Raw genomic sequence first — 14,349 nt, 5'->3', positions numbered from 1 at the left:
ACCTGAGCTTCAGCAGCACAGTGGTGGGTCTAGGAAGCAAAACACTGTGCGTGGAGAGGAAAGGGAGATGCATATGGCAAGGGAGATGCGTAGGGCGGAGTGAATCAAGGTGAGCTGTGGTCAGGCTGGAGATGATGCTCTGCTTTTTCAGAAAGCATCACCAGATTGTGGCTCGAAGATGAAGTTCCTGATGCCTTCCTCCCTTCAGTCTGCTTGTTGGGTCAACCACTGCTTTGGGATTGATCTCGCCCGTGTCAGCGAGCATCCATTGCAGCTGTTCCTGGGCAAAACCAGTTTATTGCAGCTAAAGAAGCAGCCCAAAACCTTGAGCCCAGAGCTTTCTTCCAAGGAAGGAAGCAAACGAGATCGTGATGCAGAGGCAGGTGTTTGATGGGCGCTGACTGTGTTGCAGTGACTCCAATACTCTTTTCTGCCACCTCTGTTCTTAGAGGCTCGGCCTGCCCATGGTCCTCATCACCTTCTGTTTCGGAGAGCACTTCTGTGCCCAGCGAAGGACGGAGTTGCTTTCTGTGTGTTCTCGCTCTCTAGCACAAAGCCAATTGCCTTGAGTGAAATTACAACTTTTGTTACTCAGCTGTTGTCCCCTCCCCAGATTTCTATCTGTGGGTGCCAAAATGGAATCCTGCCCCTAACTAATACTGGGGAGTATCTGAGAGAGCCGGACAGATGTCTGCTGAGAATTTACTTCTGTTAGTTTTCACCTCTTTGCTTCCAGGTACCAGTGAGAGAAGCCCGGAGCGCTCCAACCGTTTTTCACATGTTGCTATGGAAAGCTCCTCCCTGGAACGTCCATTCACTCTTCTTGTTTTCTCTTAGGTGACTCCAGGTAGCAAAGCCGCCGTAGCCAACCTGTGTATAGGAGACCAGATCATAGCCATTGATGGAGAGAACACGGAGAACATGACGCACCTCGAGGCGCAGAACAAAATCAAGGGGTGCACAGATGAGCTAACTCTGACGGTCAGCAGGTACGTCGGGGAGAGGACGGGATGCGGGGTGGGCAGTAGCTGCGGTTTGGGTTGACAGCAGACCGCTCCAGCTGGTGGGTTTGGTTTGACCTCGTAGTGCTTTGCCTGGCCAGGCGCTGGCTTGCAACAGGTGACTGCGTTTCAGCCGTTAATCCTGACGCTGCTTGCGTTTGCTGCACTTGGACCTTGTGAAAACAATTTTCCCAGTGAGAAACTGGCTGATAATTTGCAGCAGAGTCTGTCAGCCCGTTCTGTGGCTCCTGACAGCGAGGAATCAAAGACGGGTCTCGTGCAAACCTCACTCGTAGCCAAGGAGGTACGACCAGAGATGACCTTTCTTCCTATTGCGCTAATTCAGCAGTTAAAATACACGGGTGCGTGTTCTCCAAGCTGTCAATCGCCTGGTTTTTGCCGTGCGCAAGCTCAGGAAGGTTGCACATCTTGGTGCTTCGTGGTCAAACAGCACTGACAGTGCTGATCAGTGATGACCCGGGGTGCATCAGGGTGTCTGTCAGGCATCGGTCTCTCTTAGTCCTGAAAAACTAAAGGAAGGGGACAGCTATAGAGCCATAGAACCATAGAATGGTTTGGGTTGGAAGGGACCTTAAATCTCATCTGGTTCCAACACCCCTGCCATGAGCAGGGACATCTTCCAGCAGCCCAGGTTGCTCAGAGCTCCATCCAACCTGGCCTTGAACACTGCCAGGGAGGGGGCAGCCACAGCTTCTCTGGGCAGCCTGGGCCAGTGTTTCACCACCCTCATGGTGAAGAATGACTTCCTAATATCTAATCTAGATCTGCCCTCTTTTAGTTTGGAGCCGTTCCCCCTTGTCCTATCGCTACACCCCCTTGTGAAAAGCTCCTCTCCATCCTTCCTGTAGGCCCCTTCAGGTACTGGCAGCTGCTCTAAGGTCACCCTGGAGCTTTCCCTTCTCCAGGCTGAACAGCCCCAGCTCCCTTAGCCTGTCCTCATAGGATTGGTGCTCCAGCCCCCATAAGTTTTTCCGACTTGCGGTATCATAAGCCCAAAGACTTGGACCGAGCAGCTCCCCAGCAGCGGCTGAGTACTGTCCCGCACAGAGCTCAGAACCCGACACCGACAAAGCTGCTCAGCCCCAGCTCCAGCACGAGAACAGGACATTTAGCCTCAAGATAGCACCATCCAGCTGAGCCATAGTGTCTGTCACCAGCATAGGGCATGGGCTGGCTTCAGCTTGCCCACCATCTTGAGCTGCAGAGCAATGGAGAGCTTCATTTCAGGGCATGGTTTAGCAGGCATGGTGGTGTTGGGTTGACAGTTGGACTTGATGATCTTGGAGGTCTTTTCCACCCTTTATGATTCTATGGTTCCCTTCCCCAGCGGCGCTTTGTTCTTGGGCTGGCTTTGTACAGAGAAGTGGGGACTGGGGAGGCAGGAGTGTGCTTTGCGTTGACCCATTGCTGCTCGGAAAGAACCGGAGCCTGTTTGTTCCAGGGTGCTGGTGACTTATCCTTCCTCTTGGCCTGAATTGCAGTCGTGGGTGCCAGCACTTCTCGAAGGCAGATGGTAGGCGCAGGCTGGCGTTTCTGGCTGCTCTGGAGCGGGTTTTTCCAGAGCGATGGTCCATCAGATGGTCCCGTGTCCAGGCGGACGCAGGGGAAGTGCTTTCCGAAGGAGCGCAAAAGCTGTAAGGACACAGTAGTTGAGTTGTTCAGGGCTTTTCTGTGATAAAAGGAGGTCTCTTAGCGTAGCTTGGAGAATGCCAGTAGTTCAGCAAGCATCTCCCAGTTCAGGAAGAAGTGGTGGGTCTTGGCCAAAACGAAGCCGGACACTTCACTGAGGAAGGAACGGAGCACAGTGCAGGCGGTGCGAATGGGCGGCGAGCACGGCAGCAGCAAGACAGCCCTGGAGCTTCTCACACCGGCCTTGGACTTGGCAGCCTGTAGTCCTCCTGCAAAGGCGTGCTCCTGCTCCTCTCCAGACACCCGCCTGCTCGGCTTGGCAAGCCAGTGCCGCGTGGCTCCTGCTGGGAGAGAGGAGTGGAGGCAAGGGCTCCTTCAGCCTGGGGGAAAACTGGCTCTTACAGGTCATTGAGTCTGTAAAATGTGTTTGCTAATGCCAATTACAAAGTCGTTAACTTTATGGCTCCCCCCATGCATGTCCCAGCGGCCTTGGGTGTGGAAGCTGCCCAGGGAGAGGCTTCCAGCTGGATGTGGAGCTGTGTAAAACAGAGCAGGGGCTGGGAGCTAGCAGAGCCCAACTCTTTTTCAAGACCCCCTTTCAAGGACGTGGCACGAGTGTGTGCTGCTGTGCTGATCCATGAGTGCTGCTGACAACATGGCCAAGGAGAGTGTCAGGACCTCCAGGCCGTGAAAGCAGTGATCTGACTACTTGTCCACCTTAAGGGTTGATATTGCCACCCATTGCTCTGTGTAAAATCCATCGTAGATGTTTCTAGGGGACTTTAAGTCTTTAGTACTCCCCCTCATCTGTAACTGCTGCTTACTGGTTTGGAGATTCGCTAGCTGCTGGAGATGTGTTTGTACTGGGGAATATGATACCGCGGGAGACGTTCTCAGCGGAGAAAGCTCCTCTTTAAGGCCAAAAGACAGTAGTGAGCATCATGTGGTCCTTCCTGGTTGTACTCTGTGGAGAGTATTTTATCCCTGGTGCCCAGCTGTCTCCTCCTGGGCCCCTGTCACTGTGTTGTCCCAAATGCAGCTGGACTCCGTGGTCAGAAATGCTGTGTAGTCTGTGTTGCCGAGGCTGGAGCCCTTCTTTACTTTGCAGTCTAAGGCCAAGACCTTAAAATGGAAGATCCTGAGGGGTGACAGAGAAGGCGTTTTAAAACAACTGGGGCCCGTGCTTCATCTTCCTGTTCTACTCGGGATAGAGGAAATGGGTGAGGAAAGCAGACTGTGGGTTGGTGGTCAGTGCTCCTCCTCGGAGAAAGGAAGAGCATCGCTGATGGAGAGGGTGGAAGTCAGGTCAGAGCTGGAAGTTTTACCTCTATCAAAGCAGCTCTGCAAGTAGTTGGCTGAGTATAAAAAGGAAAGTACATCATTTGAACATCAGCACCACGAGCTCTTAGGTCTGATCTCCGTGCTCTGCAGTTGTAGCTCGCTAGCGGAGTCGGTTGTACCAAGTAGCCGTGCTGGCAAGGACCACTGGTCTGACGGGGCAGCAGCTCCGTGGGCTGGAGCATCACACAGAGCTGGTGCTGAGGACGTGCCCAGCAGCACCAGGTTTTCCGGAGTGAAAAGGCTTCCAGTCCTTTTCCACCCACCATCACGGAGATGCCTTGGGAAAGCATAAATCCTTAGTGATTTTTAATTTTGTATCTGATGACTTTTAAATAATTCCCTGTGCAAGATGCTCTCTGACCTGCATTCAACGTAGCAGCAGGGTTGTGCCAGGAGGGATTTCAGACCTGGGTCTGAGCTCACATCAGGTGTTCCAGTTCCACCAAAGGGTCAACACCGTCGTGACGGTGGAGACTTCGTTTGTGCCTGTGCTGTGAATGCTAGAACTGCGTGCATGTTCAAGAGGAGACTGGGTGAGATACTGGAAGACACATCTGTAAGGGATGTTGTAAACCATGGCAGTGTCTCTGGTGCAGAAAGCCCTCAAGCCGCAGGTAGTTGGAGGCTGGGAGAGAGTTTTAGGGAAGTGTTGTGCTTTGCTTGTCGTCTTCACGTGCCCTTCTGTGGACCAAACCAAACTGTGTGTGTTCTGCAAATGTGCAGCCCTTCTCTTCGAATGGTCGCTGAGCGGTGAAGACGCCTTCAGGTTTGGCTGCGGTCATGGGTATTTAAGAGAAGTGTAAATGCAGGGAACTGGAGGGACTTCAGCACTTCTGGTAAAGGAAACGCTGTTTGCGCTGCGCCCCTGATTGTGGGTATCAACTGCATCCCAGTGTTTCCTGTTTCCGTATTTTCCTGAATGATGGTAGCGGTCCAGAAATATTTCGGGTTGGATTGTAGGCAGGAAATCTAGTCTGACACATGTCACCGCTAACAGTGGATCGAATTGCTAGCTGAAGAAAACGTGCCTGGTCTACTTTTTCCCCCCAAAGGTGCAAATCTGTGAATTTCCTAGGATTGAAAGCCCAGCCACAAGTTGCTTTCCCTGAACATGCTTTGCTAAGCGGCGCTGCCAGGCGCGTTGCTGTTCGGCACGTGGGCGCAGCTGGAAAGCTCTGGGTTCTGCCTTCAAAGTGGGTGCTGCGCGATGCTGGCCCGCAGCATGGCGAGCTTAGCAGGTCCCGCTCTCCTCTGGGCCTGTGCTTGTCCCTCCGCTTTGCGTTTTGTTTCGGGCTGGAGGGTGCTTTTAGAAATGTGGTTCCCGGGAAGCCAAAGTGAAGGTTCCATTGCTGTCTTCAGCGGTGTAAAATCGAGCTCGGCACCAGGGTTTTGTCTGGGACACACGGAAGGGTTGACCTACAGCGGCCAGTGTGCTCCGGTCATCTCAAACCCACCATGCTGCTAAGCTGCCAAGTTTCGCAGGCAGATCTTTCAGCCTTGGCTGTCCACAGGAAAAAGGAACCTTTGGATCATCTTTGAGAAGAGCTGCTCTTTTTTTTTTTTTTTATTTTGTTGTTTTTCCCTTTTTTAATTCCTTTGATTAGAGTGTGCACATGGTAGCACTGACACTTTAGGGTCGAGCAGAACCTCCCCCCAGGCTGCACCCCTTCCGAGCACGCCTCTGGTTTCCCTGTAACGGGGGTGAGCAGTGAGGTGTGGCCCACAGACTGGAGAAAACCATTGGCTTCCTTGGGAAACTCAGTGTGTTTCGGGAAGCTTGCTCTGAGCAAGAGCACCCAGAGAAGGGAAGGCTCGGAAGGGACAGGTTCTCCTGCCACAGAACTCGCCTGATGGCCAGAAGATCGAGCCAGCGCTGATGTTTGTGGTAATGCCCGTGACGACTTTGAGACGCAGCTGCAGAGGTACAAAAGCAGACAAATGCTCATTCCGTTGTATGAACAAAAGCAGACAGAAACACAGAATGTTGGAGGTTGGAAGGGACCTCTGTGGGTCACCCAGCCCAACCCCCTGCCCAAGCAGGGTCACCCAGAGCAGGCTGCACAGCACCGCGTCCAGGCGGGTCTTGAATATCTCCAGAGAAGGAGACTCCACAGCCTCCCTGGGCAGCCTGGGCCAGGGCTCCATCACCCTCAGAGGGAAGAAGTTCTTCCTCGTGTTCAGCTGGAGCTTCCTCTGCTTCAGTTTGTGCCCATTGCCCTTTGTCCTGTCGCTGGGCACCACGGAACAGAGTCTGGCCCCATCCTCCTGACACCCACCCTGCAGATATTTATGAGCATTTCTAAGGTCCCCAGATGACAAACGTCAGCACAGGAGAAGTTTACTTCTAAAAGAAAGGGCTCTCTGCCCGTGGCTGTAGTCACCAGATGGGTGGTGGAGCGGTGTCCATGTGCAGCCCTCAGCAGCTCAGAGGTAGTGTATTTGTGTGGGTTTTTCAACAAAAAAAGAAGGGTTGCTGACAGTGAGTCTGCCCTTCCCTCTCTGTCTGGAGGCAGGCTGTGGGTGGTAATCAGAGCAGAATATTCATGAAAAGGGCTTGCAAACATGTAAACTCTTGTTCTGCTCCTATTGTCCTTTTTCTTCAAACCTCAAGCTGCCTTTCCGCGGCGCGGCTGCTGCCGTGTCATGTCTTAGTGCACCGGTTTTGTTTGCACAGCAGTCTGTTAGCTTTGCTAAAAGCGCTGCCAAGGATTGAGGCTACGTACACCTTCTTTGAAAAGAGCTAGGATGCGGGGAGTCGGGTCTGCTGCCGGCAGATGTTGAGCGCGTGGTCAGAAGGGACCCTGTGTGGATGATCGCGAAGGAGAGCGCGCGTGTGTGATGCCATCTGCGTTTGACGCGGGCTCAGCTGCACTCGTGCCTGCTCCGGGTGTCCCCGGTTCTCAGCCATGGGGCTGCATTGCCCAAAGCCACGGTAGGCTCGGGTTTGTGTTCTAGGAAGTTGGTGGAATCCGTTGACTCGTTTGGGTTTGCTTTTTGCTTCCCTGCCAACAAGAGTTTTCCAGCGCGGTCATCTTGCTAATAATTGTTTTGGCCCTGGGAAAAGCCCGAGGCTCTCTGCGCGTCTATATAAGGGCACGCCGCTCGCCTGGCCAGCTCGCCGTGCTGGGTGCATGCTGACCGTGACCAACGATCCCCAGCAACCAGCAACAGGATGAGAGGAAACGGCCTCAAGTTGTGCCAGGGGAGGTTTAGATTGGATATTGGGAAAAATGTCTTCACTGAAAGAGTGGTCAGGCACTGGGACAGACTGCCCAGGGCAGTGGGGGAGTCACCGTCCCTGGAGGGGTTCAAAAACCGTGTGGATGTGGCACTTGGGGACATGGTTTAGCAGACGTGGTGGGGTTGGGTTGGTCGTTGGGATTGGTGAGCTTAGAGGTCTTCTCCAACCTTAATGATTCTGTGATCGGCACCTCCAAAGGCATTTGGGCAAGTCAAGCCTGGCATTTGCCGTGGTTTTACGTCCTCTTTGGCCAAGCAAAAGCAGCGAGCTCCGTAGCTGGCTGGTGGAAGAGCAGTGTGGGTCAGAGCAGCCGGGTGTGTTTTATCCCTCGTAGCTCTGCCCTGAAACTCCTGGTGATGAACTTCTGTTGCTGCTTCAGCGTAGCCGGAGTCGCCCTTTGGTTTCCAGTGGTTGCGTGGAGCAATGCCCACAATGCAAGGAGCAGAGGGCCCTGCATGGGGAGATGGCTGTGGGGCCTCTGGTCTCCAGGAGGCTGCTGTCTGAGCTGGCAGAAGGCTGTGCGCAGCCCGGGTACGGCTTTGCTTGCCAGCGTGAGCATCGCCGTGAATAGCGGCTGCGCACGTTCACATCCACGGGCACGCACTTGGCAGCTGCTGTAGCTAAAAGGCTGATGAAAAGGCACCTTCTGACAGCCTGCAAGCTCCTGCCGTTAGTTTTGAAACATTATCAAAATGCCTCTCTCAAATTCTGGGAAGCGCTGAAAGAGGAATTCTTCAGATCTTTCCTCGTTTTTCAGCTAGCAGACGATGTTGTGCAAGGAACATCTCTATCTTGATGGGTTGAGTTGCTGCTTTGGTATCTTGGTCGTGTCCGCCCCAGTGTTTGAAGTGGGAATGGAAATGTGCCGCCCCTCTTTATGGAGCGTGTTTACGCAGTTCCCGGTGCGCAGAATGAGACCCTCGCACTCCAGCTCTGGATTTTCCCTGGAAGCTGTGGCCCAGCTCTGCACGCAAAGTGCCAGTAGCAAAGTCTGGGCTCTTGTAATGTTTGTGTTACACTGTGTTCAAGCCAAGCTTCTTGAAAAATGTTGTATTTTGTAAATACCTCTCCAGATTCCTGCCTTGACTTGCCTGCAGTTTCCTTCCTCCCCTTCCTACCAGTACCTCCTCATCCAAACTAGCAGCAGAGAAATTTCCTTCTAATCCTGGGTCTTGGTTTCTGCCTGGATGAAGCAGCCAGTGCATGGCTCACTCCCTGCCTCTGTCTTGGCTGCTCTTTAGCCTGAAGGCTGAGAGGGGACCTTAGAAATGCCTTTAAATATCTGCAGGGTGGGTGTCAGGAGGATGGGGTCAGACTCTTTCCAGTGGTGCCCAGCGACAGGACAAGGGGCAACGGGCACAAACTGAAGCAGAGGAAGTTCCAGCTGAACATGAGGAAGAACTTCTTCCCTCTGAGGGTGACGGAGCCCTGGCCCAGGCTGCCCAGGGAGGCTGTGGAGTCTCCTTCTCTGGAGATATTCCAGCCCCGCCTGGACGCGGTGCTGTGCAGCCTGCTCTGGGTGACCCTGCTTTGGCAGGAGGTTGGGCTGGGTGACCCACAGAGGGCCCTGCCAACCCTGACCATTCTGTGACTCTGATTCTGTGAAACAGCATGGAAATGCAAACCGCAAACATGACGAAGTTTGAGTATCCACGTGCCTGCAGTTAGTTTGCCTGGCACTTGTTCCCAGGCTTGGTGGAGTGTCACGGTTTTGTCTCCTCTCTCTGCGCTATTTGAGTGTAGCTCTCTGCTGGAGTCCCGTTTGGAGGAACACGCGTTAGAAACCATGTTCCAAAATCGCCGTTTGTCGGTTGAAGCGGAGCCTGTGAGATGCCGTGGGGATGCTGAAGCCTGCAGCCCTCTGGCCGCCCAGCCCCGCTGCTGTGGGGCGGGAGGTCGGGCACCCTGCGAGCGTGGCCGTGCTCCTTGGCCGGGGTCCGGCCTCGCCAAGGGCAGCGGGGAGCGGTTGGGTGGCTGGGGGTCCTCTCCCCCAGACTGGGAAAAAATCCTCCAAGAAAGCCGCTGCGGTCCTGCCTGTAGCAGCTGGCTGTGAACCGAGGGCACCGTGGTTTGAGCTGTCTGTTCGGACACCCTGCTTTGTATAAATGATATGAAAGCGTATAGATGAGACACAAGCACGGTGAGCCTCACCCATCTGCCCTGCCGCCTGTGCCCGCACTTCCCAGCCTTTCAGAAAACAAGTCCTGTGCCAGCAGTGGGATAGAAGGAGAACTTTTAGATGCTGTTTTTCTTGGCATGCTTCAGTAAAAGTGCGGGCGCTGATGGCAGGAGCAGAGCCAGGACAGCCCTGCTGCGAGCCGGGACCAGTGTCCTGCAGACCGTGGGGGTACGGGGCACGCAGCTTGGCAGCCCTGCCAGGCAGAGCTGGAGGGGAGTGACGCTGGCTGCTCTCCGGGGCCGTAAATGGGCTGCTGAGGGTGGCCGAAGGGCTCTGCTGCAGCTGTTGTGGGGACAAAGGGAAGCTTTACCCTGCCAGCCTTAGACGGACAACCGCGCCGGCTATTTAACCTTTCTGTCTGGATAACTTTTAAACTGGATTGAAAGTAAAGCCTGGAGTGACCTCGCTGCTTCCATTTATATCCAGTGACAGATCAGAATGGCAGCAGGCTGGGAAACAAACTTATGCATTTTGCCTTGCTAAGAAATAAGGGAGAAACATCTGCCCAAAACCCACTGCTGGCTGCAGTAGTTGGCCGTGGCTGCCTCCCAAGGCACGGTGTCACCTTGGATGCCAGGCACTGGGACAGGCTGCCCAGGGCCATGGGGGAGTCCCCATCCCTGGAGGGGTTCAAAAACTATGCAGATGTGGCACTTGGGGTCATGGTTTAGCAGGCGTGGTGGTGTTGGGGTGACGGTTGGGCTTGGTGATCTTAGAGGTCTTCTCCAACCTTAATGATTCTGTGGTTCTATGCACGGAGTGAGGGGCAGTGGGACAAAAAACAGATGTCCGGGGTCCTGGGGGGAGGTTTCTCTTCTGTGTTTGTGTATTGGCCTGCTTGAAGCTGAAATTTTCAGTCTGAAAAAGACCTTTTGGGGCTTCTGAAATCTGACAATATTAAGGTGCCACAAAAGAAAATGCTGCCTCAGAAGTGCTTAGCTGGCCGCTAGTGAGAGCTGGCACAGGGATGGCTCCTGCTAGCGATCAGCCGAGGCATTCAGTGCTCGCTGAGCTGCTCTTTCATCTCCAGCCAACGGCCGCTTGCTTCCAGGCTGTCTGGCAGGGTGTTTGGTTTCCACAGGCTTCGCCGTGTCCCCTGTTGTTCGGGAGGAGGTGATGCACGTGATCTCCAGACGCTTTCAAGGAACAAGGCTTTGCGTTGGTCAGCGGGCTGCTCCCCTCTGCAAGCGCTGTCTGCAAGTGCAAAATGCAGCCGTCCTAGAGGCGGCTGCGACTTTCTCAGGCTCGATAGCTGTAATCTGGGCGAAATCACTGGTTCCTCAGGCACCTTCAGGCACGGGTTCCCAGAAGCACGGAGGGAATGGCTGGTTTACACTCGCCTGATGTATGTTGTGCATCCAGTCATGGCAGCTGTAGAGGCAAGATAAGGATCAGCTTGGTGTAGATCTGATCCTAAGCGGCTGTTACGTCCCTCTCTGTTCGTCTGCGTGTGCCCCAACTCGCCCAGTGCCAGGGTTTGGGTGAGGAAGGCTGTCAAGTGCCAGCCCTGCAGCTCAGCCCGCAGGGTGCAATAGCCTGGAGGCAGAGGCGTGCTGGACCTGAGGCTTGTGAAGGATGGGACCTGGTGGGACCTGGATGCTTGTGAAGGGTGGGACCTGGTGGGACCTGGATGCTTGTGAAGGGTGGGACCTGGGTGCTTGTAAAGGATGGGACCTGGTGGGACCTGGGTGCTTGTAAAGGATGGGACCTGGGTGCTTGTAAAGGGTGGGACCTGGGTGCTTGTAAAGGATGGGACCTGGTGGGACCTGGGTGCTTGTAAAGGATGGGACCTGGGTGCTTGTAAAGGGTGGGACCTGGTGCGACCGGGGTGCTTGTAAGGAGACCTGGTGGGACCTGGGTGCTTGTAAAGGATGGGACCTGGTGGGATCTGGGGCTTTGTACTTTCCTGCGAAAGGAGGTGCAGCACAGCCGGCTTTATTCAGGTTTCTTCCGCGTAAAGTCCAGAGTGCGGCAGAGGCAATAGCAGGTCAATAAAATTTCTCCTCTTCTCTGAGTGAGAGTGCTGCCTCCCGTCTCCTCCCGCTGAGCTGCCTTCTGGATCGAAGTGTTGAAATACTGTTCACGGAGCAGATGTCTGGGGTATAGATGTGCATCCCAGTTCAGTTTGGGCTGTTTAAAAAATGTCCTGACGCTGGAGGGCTTTGAGAGGAATGGTGCAGACCAGACGGAATTTATCCCGGGTAGCTCTACGCCCTTTTCTCCATCCTTGTCAGCTTTATAAGCCTGCTCTGCTTAAAGTCTCTTTCCAGTTATCCAGTTAATTCTCAGTGGAAACATTCCTGTTTTGCTAACTAAGTACTTAAATTGCAGCTGGCCCGGACTCACGGGTATCTGGGAAGCGGCAGATTCTGCAGCGGGCTCCTGCCAAAGCAGGGCATGGTTTCCAAAGCTCATCCTGAGAGCGCATCGGCCATCTGGGTGCCGCCTGATGCGGTGTTCAGCGCTGAACAACGGCTCTCGTTCAGCAGTTCTGCAGCCGCTCGTTCCCTCCCATGTAGAAGTCTGGAGGAGAGGTGCTCGTTGGTCCGTCTGAGGTGCTCGCTTCTGTCTGTGCGGGTGAGAAATGTGGCTAGCGTGTGTTTCCCACAGAGTATCTCCAGCAAATCTAAGTGCTCTGCTTCTTCTACTGAAGCACAGGAAGTTCCGTCTGAACGTAAGGAAGAACTTCTTCCCTCTGAGGGTGACGGAGCCCTGGCCCAGGCTGCCCAGGGAGGTTGTGGAGTCTCCTTCTCTGGAGATATTCAAGACCCCCTGGATGCGGTGCTGTGCAGCCTGCTCTGCGTGACCCTGCTTCGGCAGGGAGTTGGGCTGGGTGACCCACAGAGGTCCCTGCCAACCCTGACCATTCTGTGATTCGTCGCCGCTGGTTTACCTGTCATGCTTTGGGACGTAGCAGAGCTCCAGAGCGGTGGTGGTAAAGGCGGTTGGTTTTGGTCACGCATCCCGACTCGTGTTTCAGGCTGCTGCGAGGAACTGGGTCAGACCACAGACCAGTAAAGGTTATGGAGACTTTCGCTGGCGCATGATGTCATCTCAGTTCTCAGTCTCATTGCAGACTGGGACCAATCTTCTTTATTTTTTCATAATTCCCAAAAGCCTCTGTTTGTTCAGCATGGATACTGCTGTATAAATAGCAAGAAAATTCTGGAGACCCAAAACAAAAAGTATTTTTAGCTTATCCAAGGCAGCCCAACTCTGAGAACAAACTGTTCTGTCTACAGTCAATACAGACGAGAATCATTGCCCATAAAAGCTGAAACACACAGTCATCTGAATTGTCCCACTTAATTAAGGAATTTGCACCTAAGTGATATCTCCAGCGTCTGCTGCTGGGTGACTCCCAGCTCTGCTGCCGGCGTTGGAGCCCATGCTTGACGTGTCACCGGTGGAGTCCCGAAGGAGAAGTCGCTGTGGAGATGCCATCTTTTTCCAAGGACCTCATGCAGCATAGCTGAGACATCCAAGTTATGAAATGAGGGTGCCTAGGTTCCTCCTGGTGTGGACAGTGCTTATACAAAGGACTGGGGAAATGTTTGGGAAATCGTTACTGAAAGACTTGAAGTTCATCAATAATGATGCTCGGTGACGAAAACAGATTAAATGTTCCAAATCTGTGTGTTGCAGAACGGAGTCAAAAGTCTGGTCACCGCTTGTGAACGAGGAGGGAAAGACTCATCCTTACAAGATGAATCTGGCCTCTCAGCCGCAGGTAAGTGATGGAGTATCCGCATGCTCTTCCTCCCACTTGCTCCCGTCTGACGTTGGAGCGGTTTCTGGCCTGATCCTGGCGTCGGGGGTAGAGGCACCTCCTAGAGATCACCCGGCCCTCGGAAACCTCCGGAGCCAGACTCCCTCCCTCTGCTCGGAAGCCTGCTGCGGTGGAGCGAGCCGGATGCCTCGCCACGGGTAAGCTGCTCGGGTCAGGGCCGTCCGCACGCTGGCACCTACCGTGGGGCACAGGAGGCACCGTGCGCGTGTGGCTCCGTAGAGCATTGCTGCTGTTGCTGCGCTGGTTGACTTCTCATAGGTAAGAAAGGTCTTGAGAGGGGAGGAAAATGATTCATAGAATTATAGAATCATTAAGGTTGGAGAAGACCTCTAAGATCATCAAATCCAACTGTCACCTCATCACCACCACGCCTGCTAAACCATGTCCCGAAGTGCCACATCTGCACGGTTTTTGAACATCTCCAGGGATGGGGACTCCCCCACTGCCCTGGGCAGCCTGTCCCAATGTCTGACCACTCTTTCAGGAAATAAATTTTTCCTAATATCCAATCTAAACCTCCCCTGATGCAATTTGAGGCTGTCTCCTCTCGTCTTATCGCTGGTTACCTGGGAGCAGAGACCAACCCCCCCTCGCTACAACCCTCCTGTCAGGGTGCTGTAGAGAGCGATGAGGTCCCCCCTCAGCCTCCTCTTCTCCAGACTGAGCAACCCCAGTTCCTCAGCCGCTCCTCATCAGACTTGTTCTCCAGACCCCTCCCCAGCCTCGCTGCCCTTCTCTGGACACGCTCCAGCCCCTCAATGTCCTTCTTGGAGTGAGGGGGCCAGAACTGAGCACAGCACTCGAGGTGAGACACAGTATTAGAGGTGCACTCTTAGTGTTTTCTGTTGTGGGTCTTGTTTTGTATTTTCCTCTCACTAGCAGGTTCTTCCCTGCAGTCTAGCTGTGATGGAGGTGGAAGAGAAACACACCAGCCTTTTGTGTTTTGATCTGTGGGGTAGATCTTGCAGGCTTCGTCTAGGAGGTCAGTGTTGTAACCTGTTGGCAGCTTTGCTTCGTCGGGCTGCTGCCTCTGTCAAGTAAGCGTAGTAATAAGTGACCTGTGCAAGGGCATCGCCTGGGCTAGGCTTAGAGGATTGCACTGCACAAATCTCCAGCAGCTGCGCTGAAATTGATGGCATTCTCCATC

General features: G+C 53.9%; 1 protein-coding gene across 1 annotated transcript in view; it reads left to right on the top strand.

Annotated features, from left to right (window-relative positions):
• Positions 1–14,349, top strand: part of PDLIM1 (PDZ and LIM domain 1) — a 42,288-nt gene that overhangs the window by 8,417 nt on the left and 19,522 nt on the right. The window contains exons 2-3 of the mRNA XM_075422788.1: positions 838–989; positions 13,058–13,142. Of these exons, the coding sequence (XP_075278903.1) occupies positions 838–989; positions 13,058–13,142 (237 nt within the window). The remainder of the gene's footprint in view (positions 1–837; positions 990–13,057; positions 13,143–14,349) is intronic.

This window comes from Opisthocomus hoazin, chromosome 6 (genome assembly GCF_030867145.1).
Source record: "Opisthocomus hoazin isolate bOpiHoa1 chromosome 6, bOpiHoa1.hap1, whole genome shotgun sequence".
NCBI classification, from domain to species: Eukaryota; Metazoa; Chordata; class Aves; order Opisthocomiformes; family Opisthocomidae; genus Opisthocomus; species Opisthocomus hoazin.
Note: the sequence above shows the minus strand (reverse complement) of the source record. Positions and strands in the feature narration are given on the sequence as shown.